This window comes from Magallana gigas, chromosome 5, assembly GCF_963853765.1.
Source record: "Magallana gigas chromosome 5, xbMagGiga1.1, whole genome shotgun sequence".
NCBI classification, from domain to species: domain Eukaryota; kingdom Metazoa; phylum Mollusca; class Bivalvia; order Ostreida; family Ostreidae; genus Magallana; species Magallana gigas.
The window spans coordinates 19,701,715-19,720,187 of NC_088857.1; the positions used below are offsets into that span (position 1 = coordinate 19,701,715).

The 18,473-nt window shown below is 32.6% G+C and overlaps 1 protein-coding gene across 5 annotated transcripts in view; it reads left to right on the top strand.

Moving 5' to 3' along the window:
* The first annotated feature begins 233 nt into the window (after nucleotides 1-233).
* Nucleotides 234-18,473, top strand: part of LOC105330220 (uncharacterized) — a 33,182-nt gene continuing 14,942 nt past the window's right edge. Inside the window, exons 1-4 of one of the 5 annotated variants that reach the window (XM_034445388.2) lie at nucleotides 234-289; nucleotides 668-753; nucleotides 15,178-15,242; nucleotides 17,988-18,072. In XM_034445388.2, the coding sequence (XP_034301279.2) occupies nucleotides 17,997-18,072 (76 nt within the window). In that variant the 5' untranslated portion in view covers nucleotides 234-289; nucleotides 668-753; nucleotides 15,178-15,242; nucleotides 17,988-17,996. Of the gene's footprint in view, nucleotides 290-667; nucleotides 754-11,178; nucleotides 11,414-14,988; nucleotides 15,243-17,987; nucleotides 18,073-18,473 lie in introns of those variants that run through there. The other 4 variants (XM_011431822.4, XM_066084506.1, XM_011431824.4 and 1 more) reach the window with 4 other exon arrangements.

An 18,473-nucleotide genomic window follows, 5' to 3' on the forward strand; every position in this document is an offset into this window, starting at 1 on the left:
AGCGAATGTGACTCATGCCGCTCTGAATGTGCACTTAGATAAGAAAAGGATTATTGACACATTTTTGTAAGATATACACCATAAACAGTACTGTAATTAAGTGAATGCTGAAGTGCCCAATTCTCATAGAAATATTAAGAAAAAAAAGGAATTCTTTTGTGTCCACCCTTCTTACAATGACTCCATTAAGGAAGTAATTGGATAACACGGGGTTTCCCCAGTCATAAACTATAACGTAATAGAAGAAGAGAAGAAAGAAGGGAAAATCAGAAGGAACGTAATTATTTCAGTAAGAAATTCCCGATTTTTCAGTTTCATTTCACTTTATTTTATCTGCCTCTTGCAAAATAATAAACAAAAGAAAATTAATCTCGAGAAACTCTTAGCAAGGGAAGGTGTTGGGATAATATAACATAGCAGGACAAATATTCTGCGTTTATGTAAATTTGAATGCACATGTACCGACAAACTTTTCAAAAAAACAACTATAGATCTAGAAATGAATTTGAAAAATTCAGTAGATCAGATTCTAATAATTTTATTTTGCGTTTTAAACTTAATGACATCAATATGATTAGAGACAATTTTTTTTTACTAAATGTATGATTAAATTAGAACTTTTGTATTAGTACAAAATTTGCAATACAATTTATGTTTCCATTTTCAGGCGGAAAAGAACGCGATGTTTTGAAATATTTATTCCTCTGATTCTAATCCAATGTACAGTGTTAGGCATTGATGCAAGTCCTGAAGGTGAGTGCATTTTCTTGATTAAAGTACGTACTTCTGTAACTTTCTAAGTGTTTTAACACAAAACCTGTAAGAGCTGTATGCATTCTGTATTGTGTAACAGGTAAAGCAAAACAAAGGTAAAGACCCAGAACAGTTAACAATACATCTTTATTTTCGCATGGAAATACGCAATAAACGAGAGCATAAACTACAACAAAAAATAGAACTGAAAAGACATTTGTTGTAAATCAAATAAAATGATCATTTAGTCCTTTAAAAATCTCACAGATCAATACATTACACAACTTCAACGCACTAAGATAAAACGATCGAGGGACAATATTAATGTTAACCTGTGAATGTGGTAAACTTTATTTGATAAAAAAAATCGTTTACCACCAAATTGAACTGATATTTCATATTCAGAAGAAACCCTTGGCTCTTTTACTATTTCGTACAGTAGAGTCTTAACTACTTAGCGTAACTTATCCTCGGAGCCCCACAGCCAGCCTTGATTACGTTTATTGATTGTCCGATGCGTGGGGCAACTCCCGGCTGAACCTCGACCATTTTCATAAATAATCAGTGCTCTTTTACGATTGGTCTTTTATTTCATACTTTTATTACATTTAGCTCTATTTTTTCCCCCTTAAACAAAATTGACGTAAGCTCAAATTTCACTCACTCATCCCACGGCCAAAATGTGTATAAGCGGCTAACGGTAAAAGACTACTTAGTCTAGACACTATAGTAGTTGAAAATGGAAAGAAATTAGGTTTTAAACTTATATACATGTATTATCATGAGTGCCAGAATAAATCTAATAAATAAAAGAAGAGCTAGCCACAGTACATTATTTCCATTTGTAATACTGTGCCGGGTAATTATGAAAGTGCATGCATTATTGCAACCATCTGATTAAGGTGCAGTGTCATAAAAATCCATATATGTCATAAGATAGACAATTGTCTGAATGGTATAAATACACATCTAAAGGTAGTAGAGTTTGACTTTTGTTTATTTCGGAAATCCATAAATCCTACTTGATTTTCCTAGCTTATTTTACATGAAAGTTTTCATTAAATTAATATAATTCAGGCAATTACTTTTCTTACATGAACATTTGTTTAGCAATTTCCAATTTAGGGCATTAAGTTAATTTCAATGGAAATTCTTATTTCCACGAGAAAGCACTGAATTCCACTGCTGCTTCTGAAATACAAACAATTGGTCAAGAATCGGTTTTCGGTTTCGGTTTTGCAAAGTTACAGCCATTATATAATAAAACGTCAGCTATGATTCGAACACCTTCTCATCTGATAAGGTTTGTCTAGGATTTCAACATCAGTGACCTAAATTTTCAACCATTTGTGTTTCCTAGGAAACCAGTAATTAACTTTAGCTGTTTTTCTTTGGTTCTTTTCCCCTTTACTTATGTCATTTTTCATATTTATGTATGAACTAGGGTCTCCTGTAAAATACCCACTTCTATACTTAACTGTGTTTAATATGTATAATCTGATGAGCTGCAAAGCTTAAAGAAATAAAGAATGAGTGAATGAATGGTCTATTTCAAAGCCTCCGCCTATCACAATGAGCTACGTTGACGCATGACAAGAACGATGAATAACTTTAATTGTTAGAGTGAAACATTTTTGGTGAAAACAACAAATTTTGACCCATTATAGGTGTAGACTCCATTTTAACAAATCAATAATAAAAATAACAAGAGGCCCAATGGGCCACATCGCTCACCTGAGCAACATTGGGCGTTCAAAGGATATTGTGCCATATGGCCCCTCGGTAGATTAACCAAAAATGAACATCCGAATTTTACATTTATGCACTAAAACAATGAAAAAACTCAATTTAATTTTCATCATATATATACTCATATATTTCTAGCAGCGAGAATAATCTCCGTTTAGAATGAAATTGCTGAGCATCTTAATAAAACATGTTGCATTTATCAACCATTATGTAGAGTAGTGTAGAGATCGTACCGAATTACAATACATGTACCAACATAATGAATAGTATTTTATAATATGTTGTTAGTGCATCAGATTTTGCGCAGGTACATGTAAACAATCAGCTGACTGATTTACCGGTCTACATGTAAAAATTTAAATTCCAAAATAAGGACGATGGTTCCTCTCAAGTAAGCTAAAACCACCGTCACAAATGAAAATGTCAACGCATTGAAATATTTAACCTCAGTTTACTTCACATAAACGGCACAGATATATTTGGGATGTTTCAGATATTCCCTTCGCTTGTAAACTGTTGCACAACAAGTAAGTTCATCTCCGTTCTAACATAGACTGTTTCTAACATAGACTGGTCCTTTCGAGTTTTCGATATATGAAATATCGAGCCCGTAGTTAAACTGATTGACCCACATTCTCTCTGTCTTATTATTATTTTCGTTAATTACTCAAATTTGAAACAGAATTAGCCCTTAATTTTTGCATTTTATATTTTCCTTCCCATAAGGATGATTTATGCTAAATTACATTGAATTTGACTCCGTAGTTCTGAAGAAATTTTTTAAAAATGTACCCCCTTTTTCTACAGTTACGAGTTTTTCTCCGCTTTGAATAAAGATCTGTCTTTAATTTCTGCAATTTATATTGGATGCTTTGTGCCAAATTTAGTTGAAATTGGCCAAGCGGTTTTAGAGAAGTTCAAAATGTAAAAAGTTTACAGACGGACAGACGGACGGACGGACAGACGGACAAAATGTGATAAGAATAGCTCACTTGAGCTTTCAGTGAGCTAAAAACTTATCCTTTAAATAAAAGTGCTTTTAGGATGGAGTCAATTAAAGACCCATTCATACCTAAAATTTGTAATTTAGAACAGTAAATGATCGATATTTTTGCATACAACGCTGTGCAGTTTAGTTTGGAAACCTATATACCTGTCGTATTTACAGAGTGGAAGCACATTATTGACTTTCATTGTGAAATTTATTCTATAAACTATGCATGCAAACCAAAACTAATATCTTAACTGAAATTAAAAATCGTTTGTCTTTGTTGGCCAAAGTGGGGGATATACAACGCCTTGTACGCCCCTGTTCAAATTAAAACGTTTTGTATGTGTTCACTGGTGCCTTCAGTAACATTAAATATCTTTTAAGTCAACATATTAAGTGTTCTAGAATTCCTGGCTAGACGTTATATAGTGGTCTGATTCAAGTTTTTTTGTCTGTGAAATAGCAAGTGGATATATGATTTGATTTCATTCAGTTAGTGGCTATCTGCAATGGAGACCGGCTGTGAAGGGCAAGAATTAAACTATACATGACTCTTTTAATTGATAGCATCTTAATTTCATAATTTAAAGTTTACATTTATTCCGAAAAAAATCAAAGTAAGCTAAGACGTCATGGTTACAACTGACACAATTACTCTTCTATGGAAAGCCATAGGGGACCACCATGTCATTCTATCCCCTCAGTGTTTTAAGGTCTTAGAATGCGCAAGCTTAGGATAGGCCTAGATGCCCTGCACTGGGTGCTTTGTGCTATAATTGTAACAGGGTCGGTCATTTTTAAGGGCATGTAGACAATAATAGTTTGTTCAACAAAAGGGAGTCACGACTCACGACTATATCTCCAAAAGGTTCATTTCAAATTCAAAGGTGCAAAATCCTTCTTATATTTGCAAAAAAGTTGACCGAAATAAAATTCAGATTTCAAAAGTCCAATGGTGAACCTAGCTGTCTGCTCCGGAAAAGCACTGACCACGATGCGCCAGATCATTAGTATGGATTGCTTTGGAATGTTGTAGCGCAGTGCCAGTGCGATTAAAATGGGGATGCGGGAAATACAGCTCTCAATGAATAATCTGGAAGCTGTCTTTCTGCCTCTTCTTTTTATTCAGGCGAGATAATATAAATACGATTCCGCGCATTCTCAAAGTTAAAATAGATTGATTAAGGGGATTCAAGTTATATTTCATTTTCTGAAATTTTTGTAATAAACATTGATGTCCGTTAAATTTCATTGTAATTGATAATATGTATTGCTTAGAAATATCATACATGCAAGGATACAGAAAATTTTTCCCGGGGGGGGGGGGGGTTCCGAAGAATAATTGTGTTTGCCCGGGGGGGGGGGGGGAGGGCATATCAGTGATATTTGCGATGTTTTTACTATGTAAATTTAATAAATTTTCATTTCCCTCTAGATCCACGCATGTCATACAAGTATATAGATATGTGATACAGTAAAACACGGTTAATTAAAGCGATATAGCGAACACGTATAATTTATAATGAATTGACGCTTACAGCGAAGTGATTTTCATTCCCCGAGACTTTATAACATGTTGTAAACTTGACGGATATAACAAATTAGTAAAATCGCCCGTCCCTGGCACTTCGTTATAAGTATTGAATCAAAAGTAGTCATCAAGAAGTTGACTTTCTGTCTCCTCTTTTTAGACGTATGCGGACACAGGCTACTTCCCATGTAGAGTAGATTGGATCTCGAGGATCAAACTTACATCGTAAAAGTCAATAATCAGAAATCGAAATTTTTCTATATATGAATTTGTAGTTAAAGATTTGGATGTTCAATATCCGTGTCACTGCAGCTCACCCAAATCTTTTATCTGCTTTACCAATACTTTCTCCGTGTTGATGTGTTTTTTTCTGCACATGTTTTATTTCATATTTTTCTATTCTTTTTCATAAGAAGTATATCATTATCATCAACGCAGTTAGATATTACCTATAATCCTTTCCCCAAAGTTCTTTTTCTTAAGATACAAAGATATTAATTTATTATGGAACAATCTTATTCGTAGAGGATAGAAAAGAGATCTTTAAAAGAGTCTTTAAGGGCTATTTACAAAGCGCTTAAAGTGTTAAAACGGAAATTACTTTTATATCGCCAATAATTCAATGCCAACCTTTAATTAAAAGGAAAACTTATATACATCTGCACAAAATGAATTCCAATATATGTTATTGGGTTAAACCATGTTTCAATTCTTTGCTACTTCTAAAGGGGCATGGTCACGATTTTGGTCAAGTTCTATTTTTCTGGTTTTATTATTTACAATGCTTTAGGAATGCAATTCTAATGATCAAAATAAAATTTGAGAGTCAGTCGTAGAGATATACACCCCTGCGAAAGTGTTCAGAATGTTTTCTTTATCGTTGCTAAGTATGTAATAAATCCAGAGGTGCTCGAATGAAAGTTCACGAGACTTCACCGAGATTTGTTCAGTTCCTGTGAAATTTCGAGCGGAAGTATAAGTGTTCGGATAATATTCTCAAAATATGTAAGTACTGGTCAATTTTCATATCATATCATACTTTGATGTATGTTAAAACATCAAAATCTTTTAAGATGTATGTCTTATTTCACCATCAAGCCGTTATTTAAATTAAACGATGTTATTCAGAACAGAGTTATCGTTCGTGTTCAACCACGTGTAGAGTGGTTGAAAATATAAACATCGGGTTGCTAAATAAAATCATAGTCATGTTTGATGCTTGTGGTGTGCAATACCACGTTTTTAAATAAAATAATGTGTGAATGTTTTGCATAAAAACTTAGTATATCGAGCCATTTTCAAGGAACATTCTGCATAAAATAGTATAGTCTTTTTCATTATTGATGTTATTACTAGGTCAGGGGCGGATCGAAAATTAATTCCTAGGGGAGAATCTCTACTACGCATGTTAATTGAAAAAAATTATTTTTTGTATTGTTACATTTATTTCTAGAACACATTTTATCCACCAATTAATGAAGATAAAGTTTAAAATCAATATACGTCTAGAATTTATATTTGACAACAAGTACCTAGATTCTATAAAATAGACTATAAACACGAGGCACTGATTTTTACTGCGAAACTGAAAGGGTCAAATAAAACCACGTGGTCTAAAATTTAAATGACAATAACATTCGCAGGGGTGTATAGGCAAGATACAGTACTAATAATATTTTGAGATGTAAACAAAGCTCGTGCCCTGTGTTTGTTTAAATAAGTTCAATATACCAGCAAAAAATATTTTTCAAGCTAATATTGGCTTGGGGTAAAATGCTGACGATGGACACTCCACTTTGGAGGGTCCATAGTGGAGGGGGCGGAGCTTGGTGTGTCAGTCTTAATTAAGAGTCTTTGATCTGTCACTCCAATATGTTATCAGAAACAGAATGGGGCACATTGTTTTATTTATATGACTTTTAAACACAAGCACATAAAACTTCCCTCCCCTAAAAGACGATGACGAATGGTGGTACTTTCATTTAGGTGCTGGGTTTTTTAAAAGTACATATATAAATTGCTTTATTGTTCATTAGTTCTACACAAGATGTATGTAGTAAAAATATTACAGCTGCATTATTGCTGAAATTGACGAAATGTTAAAATTTTTAACAGCTTATGAATTTTATTCTACAAAAGTGTAAGTCTTGTTAAAATAATTAAATTATTGTTATATTACATTTCCTTAAAATGTCCCTATGTCCTGAAGATAACTGTGCTGAAATTTCTGAATTCCATACTGTTTCATTCTGAAATTTCAAATAATCATACTATTTGAGAACAAGATATCATCGGGTGGTTTTCTTAATTTGTCTGTATATATATGGATGTCCACATCCATAGCATTTTTTTTACTACATGTACTAATTTATTAACATTTGTTACTCAGGGAAAAAATAAATGAGTAAACCTCCTGTTCACAGACTCAGAAAATTGAGCATACTCTAAAACCTGGCCTGGCCTGGCCTGGCCCCATTGGCCTGGCCTGGCCCCAAATTTTGGCCTGGCCTCAAAAATTGGCCTGGCCTCAAATTTGGCCTCTACCAAAATTTTTGGCCTCAAATTATTTTTATATTTTCTTTATATATTTGATGATTTTATTGATTTTATTGATTTTTTATTGATTTATTTTCAATGCACATTAAACATCCCACTTGGTGACTTAAGTGTCTTATAGTGATAATTTTTTAAAAATAATAGTTACAATTGAAAATATAGTACTAACAATGCATATTTATGACTACAGGTATGTCGAGTAATCCACTCTAATAGATTTTTATTCAGTCTTTTTTTAATTCTTAATTAAGAACTTAAGAATGTGATTTTGCCCTGTCATAGTATAACCATGGCATTATTATGCAATGCACTTAGATCAAACTGCTCTCAGGATCGGACAATATCTATGTAACTCTTTTACCAACGATTTGTTTGACAAAAAAAATAAAGGAAGAGGCCAATATTTGTTCTAACTAACATCAAAGGTCACAAATGTTTTGCTTTGTTCAGATTCTGATAATGACAATTCCGCATAGGATAAAAATTGTTTCCTAAATATACAAGCAACACATGCATTAAACTCTACTCTAATCAGGGGGTGATGATAAATGACTATCACTGAGTCAAGCTATCGGAGGATGCAATGTTGCAGTCGTTCACAAATGCCATTATTTTAAATAGACCGCGTGAAATGTTATATGACAGGAGAGGCAATGAATCTGACCCCAATGTAGCAGATTAGCGACAGAAAAGGTTGATATCGAATTTCTGCTGGAGAGAGAAATTTGGGCTTGATCGGTGTTGACAGGTAATGCAAACAAACTGCATTACACAATGATAACGATTTAATGGTATGTACCAGTTTACAAATATTTTGGATATCATTCAGGTCAGTCTCTTCTTTTAAATGGGAGATGGGGTGGGGGGGGGGGGGTGGCGACTCTTAGTTTTATAGTTAATCGCTTTTGTATTGACATCATCTATTCCTTAACAATAGTAAGAGCAATGCTGTACATGCATGTCAAAGGTATTTTTGTGTGTTTAGACATAAAAATTAATTAAACTTGAACAACGGTCACTTGTCATATTTTTTCATGTGATTATTCCTTAAATATTAAAAAAGCATTGAATTTTCAATTTTAAATTAAATCAATAAAAATTCAATCTAAGTCTAAGAAAATAAGAAAAAGAAAAATTTTAAAATAAGAGGCCAAAAATTTTTGAAGAGGCCAAACTTGAGGCCAGGCCAAAATTTGAGGCCAGGCCAAAATTTGGGGCCAGGCCAATTTTTAGGCCAAAAGTGAGGCCAGGCCAACTTTGAGGCCAGGCCAGGCCAATGGGGCCAGGCCAGGCCAGGTTTTAGATTATGCCAGAAAATTGTTACACAAAGATAGAGTAATTTATGTATCCTGATAAAGTTCATTTGAAGTTGCTAAATTCATTAAATGTTAGGACCTCCCTCTCCTTTTTTTTTTAAATTTCTGATAAACAACCCATATGTTTTAGCTATTAGGTGCATGGTGAAATTGGAATGACAGATCAAACAGACTCTGAATTAAGATTGAGACACCAAGCTCCACCCCCTCCACTATGGACCCTCCAAAGTGGAGGGTCCATCGTCAGCATTTTACCCCAAGCCGCTAATATTCTCATTTCCTTATTCATTTTAAGCATATATAAACAGTTTCTAACGTCTAACATATTCATTTTAGTTGTAAAACTTCACTTCAACATTCAAAATGTAAACAAAAGCTTTGTTTACTTAGCAAAGCATTGTAGGCTATGTAACTTGCTTATAACGCAACGAATGATACTCAAATTTTGGTTGCATATTAAAAACGCCTTACTGAAACATTTTAACTATTAAAATCGGAAAAATAATTTCCGACCAAAATCGTGACTAAATGCCTTTTTAACGAATTAACAGAATCATGCATGCATTTTTGTAGGAAATGTTCCATAAATGTTCCATAGAATAAGTAAAGAATTGCTTAGTTTCAATCATGAAATGTGTGCACGAGGGCAGTGATAAGTGTCTTGGATTATTTTTGGAACCGGAACCGTGGTTAAAATTGTAGAAACCGGTGAGCTGTTATCTGCAGGAGTCGATTTGCAAGCACGAATCTTAAGCACGGTTATCTTAATTGTATGATTATGCAAGTAATAATTAAACTAAACTGACATTAATATAGATAGAGAAGGGGCCAAGGACGCCAAAGTCTTGGTGAGGCCTGACAGCAGACATTGACAAGACGTTCACTTCCTGCTCCTTTTTACAGGGTTTATGTAGTGGATTGCAATAAACTTTGCTTATATCCAGTTCTAACAAGAGAAAGTGTTCTTGAGCTATTTCAGCTGTTCTCATAAAAAAGATGAGTTTATTATATATTTAAGCATTAAATCATTTGTTTCAAAGATGTGATCTCATTACTGCAACGGTGTGCATACAAATTGAATAACGCTACCTCATGTATAAGAATTTTTCATCAATAATTCTTTATATATATATTTATTTGTGACTTATTACATTTAGTGCATGATAAGCTTAAATTACCTGTAACTCGTTTTTCATAAACACCCCTTTCTTATTGTATTTAAAGTATAATGGATTGACATGTTTTTGGGGAAATACATAATTATACACACATTATAGGATAACACATTTGCTACTTATAGAAATAATATATCTTATCATGCATTACAATATAACTCAATATCTAAGTGCAACAGGTAGTGGAAAAGTCAGGTCTCAACTGGGACTTGAACTCATGACCTCAGGCATACCGTAAAGGCGCTATCACCGATATGTTGACTGACAGTTGCATACCTGTTAACCAGGTGACAGGAACAAACATTACAAATCTCCACTAAAATATTTCCGTTAATCTCAAACATTGCAAAATTTCTAGAATTAAGATGTAAAATAGAGAAATTTTGATATACACGGGATACAAATCGCTATATTAGAGTTTCACACCCGTCCTTTAGCATCATTTCTTAATCATCGGAACTATGTGCGGCCTAGTAAAAACCACTCTGCCATCTTGGCAAGTAAAAACTAGCCATAGTATAGCGTTTAAAATTAGCTTATACGTGTATCTGCCGTTTTGACTATCTGTATGACTATAAAGTAGTTATGATGTGTCATTTTTATGCCCCCCTTTCTAAGAAGGGGGGGGGGGGGGTATTGCTTTGCTGCTGTCTGTCGATCGGTCCAGCAAGTTTCCGTTCATTTTCATTTTCTTTGAAAAAGGTTGCACGTACTGAAATGAAATACAGATTTATCATAATAATATGTAGGTCAAGGTTGATTTTAAGTACGATCAAGCAATTCTTGAGTTATGCCTATTGGACTTCCATAATTCCAATTATTTGCACATTCTGTTCATTTTCTTGCAGAGGTCTCCAAGGGAGAGGGCAGAAGTGCTTTACAAAACATCTCTTGTTCATCTTTATACTCCCTGTTTCCATTGAAACCTAATAAATTAATATATGAATGTCCGTACATGTAGGTGTTATTTTGCATTTTGTGGTTTTATTTACCATTTGAAATTCTATCATTAACCACGGACACGTTTCATTCTCAAATCCGCTTTTATTGCCTGTGTGAATACCAGTTATATCTGACACAAGCAGGGTTGTATCATGATATTAAACAGCAAGAGAGTAGGGTAACACCGAGGGTTAACCTATTTCTTTAAATAACAGCCAAAAATTTTAGTTTCATATTATTCGGCTTGATTTAAACTTCCGCTTGGCAAAATACAAACATGTACTAGGAAAACTACCTTTAAAAACTCTCAGGAAAATTCAGGAGTACATTGTGAGCAGGATTATGGAATATCTCTTAAACTAGACTTCGGGTGTTGCTTGTTACCAGATTAAATTTTACGGTAAGCATCTGAATAGGATATATGCTTGATGTAATAATTATCGATTTCACAAAATGAAGATCTGCACGCTAATGCCTTACAATAGTCATAAATCACCGAAAATCGTTTTTTTCTTTGTGAACATGTCTAAAACAGCATTTTATAATCTTTTTATTATAATCATTATGAACAAATAAAACTAAAAAAACCCAAAGCAACATTATTTGGTTTTATTTAATGTCACAAAATATGTTTTTTTCAAAGTATAAACACAATGCATTGTATGAGTTGTTAACTATATTTAATTCTATCTTATGCTCAAAAATAATAATGATTTGTGAAATCATTCTCTCCCCCCCCCCCCCCCCATCCTCAAGGCTTAGAGATTTATAAACCATTAAATGTTGTGATTTCTGCGTGATATATCTAATTAGGAACTTTGATAGTATGCATATTTTTTCTATAATGACCCCATTCCCCAAGACAAACAAAAGTTGCCTTCGATAACTTTGCTCTCTCTCTCCATTCTTTTTAATGACTAACTGTAGAACATTTTCACTTGAAATCTTAAAAATAAACGGTTTCATATAGGCATGCTGTCAGTTTGATACATTTATGTCGAATAAAAGGTACACGTCCGGGCCAAGAACGCTGATCTCTTGTGATTCTAGAAGCATTACTTTAATAATTTGTTTAACTTGAGATTTTGAAAAAATATCCAGGTGGGCTTTAATATGCATCCCCTTGTCAACAACTTTGATAAGAAATGAGTTGTATACTGGTTGCATTACACACGTTTTATAATAGTTACTATGTCAAATCAGCTGATTTCCTTCAACAGAATGAATGTGATACGGATTCTCTTAATGAAAGGACCATTAAAGTCCCTGTTATATTACTAATACTACTGTTTTTCTTTCTAGTGGTCATTTTACATATGTGCCATAAACTGTTTTAGGAAACTCTTTCTAGCTTTAAACCTCCCCCTTTTTTTAATTATTAGGCATACTCTAAAAGGACTGCCTCTAAAATAATTGATGAACTGCGTTTAGAATGAGGTATACATGTACAGAAGAGATAATCGATAACGGTCTGATAAACTTTATTGAAAGGTTCAAACACTGAGTGAATGTTGAAAAATAAAGCAGTGCATGTATTCCAAAATTCCAAAAAAAAATGTCTTCCAAAACATTTCTTAACTTACGTCTGCGTTGGTAAATAATATTATTAAATTTATGTCCCTGTGTATAAACCTTTAAATACTTACTTGATTTAGATTACTTGTAAATACTATTTAAAAGCTCCTTCCTTATCACTATACTGTGATTTATTTTATGCATTGCTGATTATGTTTGATATAGTTTCGTTTTACTTCATTGGTGAATGCTCGTAACGTTGAATTCTCTGGATAACTTGATAAAGTATTGATCATAGTTCTTCTTTTTGTACAGTGATAATTCCATGCTTGTGTAGTTTGCATGTTTAAGAAACAAGGGGAATTTTGCTATCAGACTCTGTTTTAAATGGATCAACAAAGAACATTATTATATTTTATGACCTTTGATACGCAGTCAGTCAGTCAGACATATAATCATACATATATTACATTGTAAGTAGGTTAAGTACGGTATCACTAAAACATAACTTAGTCTATCATTAAACTTTAATTTTAAATATTTCGGGGTCGGGAAAATATTAAATTAAAAAATGTGAAGAAATTTTGGAAGCTAGACCTGAGGCAATGTAAATATTAATGTCAGGACAGGCCAATTCAGCTTTTGGATTATGCCACATGCTAGCATTTGAGCACTGATTTACTACGAATTAAAGAGATTCTTTTTGGAATTTGAGAGACGTGAGACGTTAAGCAATCAACCTCAATAGAGCTTTGAATTTCAAAATCCGTATTATTCATAAATAAAAAATATCAACATAACATTAAAATGGTTAATCAAGAAATCTGAAAAGTGCAGAAGAATTCTATACAGAGGTCGTCTTTAATTCATTTTCCTGACTTTCGGTTGTTTTCGTTAAAATTGCCAAGAATTAACGGAAACAGACGAGTGTCATGCCAGTCTTGGAATATCCCTTTTTAGATACTATAAGAGTACTTGTAAACACGTACTTATGTAGGAGGCTTAACATAGACAAGAAGGATGACTTAAACATTTGCGTGTGAAAGGGAGCTTTTAAAGGGGCATGGTTACGATTTTGGTCAAAAATTATTTTTCCGATTTTAATATTTATTAAGGTATTCTTAATAGGCAACCGAAATTTGAGTGTTATTTGTTGAGTTATAAGCGAGTTACAGAGCTTGAAATTGTTCGCTATGTTAACAAAGCGTTTGTTTACATTTTGAACGTTGAAGTAAAAATTTCGGTTTTAAATCTAGAACGAATGTGTTAAACGTTAGGAACTGTTTATCTATGCTTAAAGTAGATCCAGTGTTCTGTGACGTCACACTTTTTTGTAAAACTTTGAATTCTTTAAAAATTGTGCAAGATAGTTTTATTTATTTTATGTGAATATAATCACATGGATGTAATTAGAATTATTGGTAGGTTAAAGATATTTTCGCACTTAATTTTACTCTAAATTTCCAAATTTTTATATATTTTATCTATGCAAAGGGGAAATAACTCTTTTTCTGACTTTTCTCTCAGTTGTATGCCTAAATGCTATAGTTTTTCTTATTCCAACGATTAATTTTAAAATAACTTTGTAATTTTAGTTTTCTGATAAAGTTGACATTAAAATTAAACAAGAAAAACAAATTTCTGCCCACAAGATTTTACTTTTAACAGAAAAAAAATACATTTTTCTAATGCTAAAATATACTTTAGTTTATGTTTATCTGGCATCACAAAAAGTGTGATGACATGTTTATTTTTTCTAAAAATTGAAGACATTTAAGTCTATTAAGTCGAAATCAGTTCGGTTTTTCAACTTTCCTCAGAGAATTTTACGAGTATGGAGCTACCTTAAAATAAGTAAATAGATGGACAAATAAGCTGGAAAAAGATTTTTTACAGGTATATTGAACCTATGTAAACAAAAACAGGGCACGAGCCTTGTTTACATGACAAAGAATTGTGAGCCATGTATCTTGCTTATAACTCTACGAATGACTCTCAAATTTAATTTGATCATTAGAAATTCATTTCTAAAGCATTTTAGATAATAAAATTTGACCAAAATCGTGACCATACCCCTTTAAAAAGAAATAAATCCAGTATGTCCGGTACATGTCTAGTTCTGTGAATTGCATTACCTTTAAAATTGACATTTCTATACATTCTTAATGTCATGTATATTCTTAACAGGTGTGTTTATATGCTATTAAAATCGATATTTTGTTGTTTCTGTAATTCAAATATCCCTTTAATTAATTTTGGCTGTGATTTTTTGTTTCAAATTGATTTGTTAATAAAGAATTCTGCTCGGTGCATTCATTTGTATATATCATTATATTTGTCAATGCAGTTAAGATTATAAGCTATGAGTGTGCTTCAACTATATTAATTTTACGTTATGAATTCTACCCATTACATTTCGTATAAAGTTAAAAACACATTGCATAACTATTAGGAGGCATCAAGAATTACGTTGCAGTGGGCTTATTCGCCATCTGCTGATATATAGCTATCTGTTGGATAAGTTTTGAACAAAGTCAACATAACTCTTTTGCTGTGCATACGCGTGTGCTTTAACACTTTCTACATAAACCGATTTCGGTAGTGATTTTGTGCAGCTCATTTGTCGGGTAATCCTACTTTCTTTTTCAGTCTCATGTTAAATCTCACAGTGAAAGTTGAAGATGGAATTGTTTTTTAAATCCTAATCTCTAAATGTAAGTAGCTACATGTATTTCTTATCAAACTTTGCTATAACAGTTTAATTTTAGCTGCATATCATAATGAACAGAGAGTGCTCCGTTATATACAAACATCCAACATTATCTATATGTAACTGTAGAATCAGCCTGGTATTCAGAGCACCGTGCTCGTTAAAACGTACCGACATGTTTTAAAAAGATAAAGCATAAATTTTGGGATTACTAATCCAAAGCATTTAGAATTATTTACATAGTCTCACGGTAGATGTGCTTTCAATATTTAAAGAGACAATCAATTGGCACGATTTCTTTCATCGTCAAATTGTCCAACAGGTTTTTATCTTATTGGCAATACGAGGGTTTTTTCATGTGGTCTGTAATACAGTCACATAATTATGATAAAGGACCCTCTATACATTAATAGGAATATTAAATCGCATAAAGGTATGCATTTTGAAATTATATTGGCACTGGCGTCGGAAGCAAATTGAAAGTGGGGGGGGGGGGCTAGACTGATCCTCAAAAAAAAAGTCTTGACAAGCAAAAAACAAACAACAAAAACCTATTTCCCCAAATCATGGGGGCAAGCCCCCCCCCCCCCCCCCCCCCCCAGCCCCCCGGTTCCGACGCCTATGATTGGTCTTGTAAAACATAGGTTACGTGTCATATCAACCCCCCAAAAATCTTAAAGAAAAAAAATTACTAATAAATGTAAACACTATTTACTTTCCGTATCTTAATTGGGGAAATACATGCAGCACACGGTATAGACTACTCTATCTTGGTAATCTAAACTTCAGGGTGGTTTAAATGATTAGAAATTAAAAAAAGAAATTGCGTAGATTTTAGTTTCTCCTATTTCACATCCAATTTTAAATCATTCAAACCAACAATGGAAAAAGATTTTAAAGTTTGCAGTGTACAAAGAGTCCTTGAGTATTGTATAGAAGATCTTGCACTTTTTCTTTGAGCCATTGCTATCTGTTTAACTTATCATCTATCTAACTTTTATTCGATGAACTGGCTGCAGATTAATTTTCATTGAATTTTCATTCGTCACGTAGTTTAACATCTTCGAAATTCGCTAGCTCGAATTCGAAGTGAGTAAAGTGTTTTAAATAAAAAAAATACAAACCCACCGACAAATTAATATATATATCTTAGTTTGATATCAACGGATTCGTGAAAAGAATTATGTAATCTGTAACCCTTTTTTTAAAACGCAAATATTCGAATGCAATAAAATCAGTATGTTAAAATTAATGTCTCAAATCTAGACCAACAGATAGTATCAAAACCTTACAGAGTTATTTCGTAATCGTAAGGATTTTTTATTTTTGAGACCGCCACATTCCTGTTTATCTTAGAGCATTGCATGAAATAGCATCCGGTGAAGATTATTTCTATTACATTATGTTTTACCCTAGTTTGAAAAGATGAAAATAATGTTTATAAGATTTTAATGGACCTCGTTTTATCTCACTGGCGTCATTTATGATGATTATATTTTTTTTTAAAAATCAGTTAAGAGTATTGTTTCGGCATCCGTTAAAAGTGAAATAGCTAGCAATAAAGCAACAAACATACCTATCCAACCTTAAAACAACACTCGAGGCAAAGGTATTTATTTAGCTAGTTTTTAATGTAGAAATGGTTGATGAAACAAAAATGCTACAAGCACTTGATTTCTGTTTTGTAAACTGTTGGTAATGCAACTACATGATAATTCACCATGATTTAACCAGTACAAGACAGTATTGTTCAGAAGGTCGTTGTTACAAAAAAGATGAATGATTTTGTATAGATAATAATTTATGTCTAACGCAAGGTGCCATTGGTACATTGGCGTAAATACTTGGTCATGTTATTTCAAATAAAGAAAAAGGCTTTGATATGCAAGACATATTTTAAATGTAGGCTCATTACAAATTCTTTCAGGAAAAAATCAATCTTTTTATCAAGTATTATGTAAGAAGCGCATAACAGTTAGTTTCGTTTATAAATGGGTGATGAGAAAGCACTGTAGGTAAGGAATGCCGGAAAAAAAGTAAAAATCAATATTAAAATCAAACATAACTTGCATCTCATGTTTAGTTTTTTGCATTAATAAAAGCTTAAATCATATCGTGGATAAAATGCTTTTCTTCTAAAACATGTAACCCTCATTTAACTAAATCAACTTCATCTTAAGAAAAGAGTCAGTATAAACTTTTTTTCTGAAAGCATTTGATTTGATTTGAAGATATTTTGTTGAATATATCAAGGAGATTAAAGAATACTTACTTATTTCCTGAAAACATCTAGATCTATAAGCTTATAATTAAGTGAAATTTTATGTTCGTATTGAAATATAGTTAGTGTGTACATTTTTATGAGAAAGCACTGTGTCTGGTTTTTTTAATATAGTATTTTAAACTTGCAAATAAGATTTGAACAGTGCATGCATATATACTACAATGTTTAACAAATAGAAAAAAAGACAGCATACAAACAAACTCTTTGAATGGAAAAGAAAATGAAGATTAAAACCATTCATGTCATAGAAATGCATGGTTAATACAACTGTACAATAATGATAATTAAATATTTTCATTAGCGTTATACAGTGCTATCAATAATGACAACGTTATCTCGAGTTGGGACTCACCTCAACTACATATAAAACAGATGTAATGTAAATATCATTGTATTATCTGTTTATCATTACAATTCAAATAATATCAGTACTTTAGAATGACAACTATTTTCATTTCATTTTAGATGTGAACAATGCAATGTTGGGTGTCTGCTATTCTTTTGGTCCTGTGTAGTAGTAAAGTGTTGTTCGGTAATGGACACCCTGAGGGTAAGTGCAAATAAACTGAATCATTTTGTTTTAATCTTTACCTTAAGTTTATCACGTTACCATTTTTTAACAATCTAGGTATTGTTAACAAAACACGTGAAACTTCGTTTTTACATGTATATGTCTTTTGCAACAGATAACAAAGCAAACACAGAAAACAAGTATGTTGGATTTCTAAAAATATGTAAGACAAACCACACCACATACAAAGCTGTTTAAATGGCTTACCCTGTCTTTACCTGTGTAGAAATTTCAACATGGTATAAAACGTTTATAACGAAATCGATAGTGATATATCGAAGAATTTTCACCACTTAATACTTCATTATTTCCAAACGCAATGCATTTGGTTGATAAAAAGAAGCACGATACGCCTCCGAATACACATTGATTTGTTTATT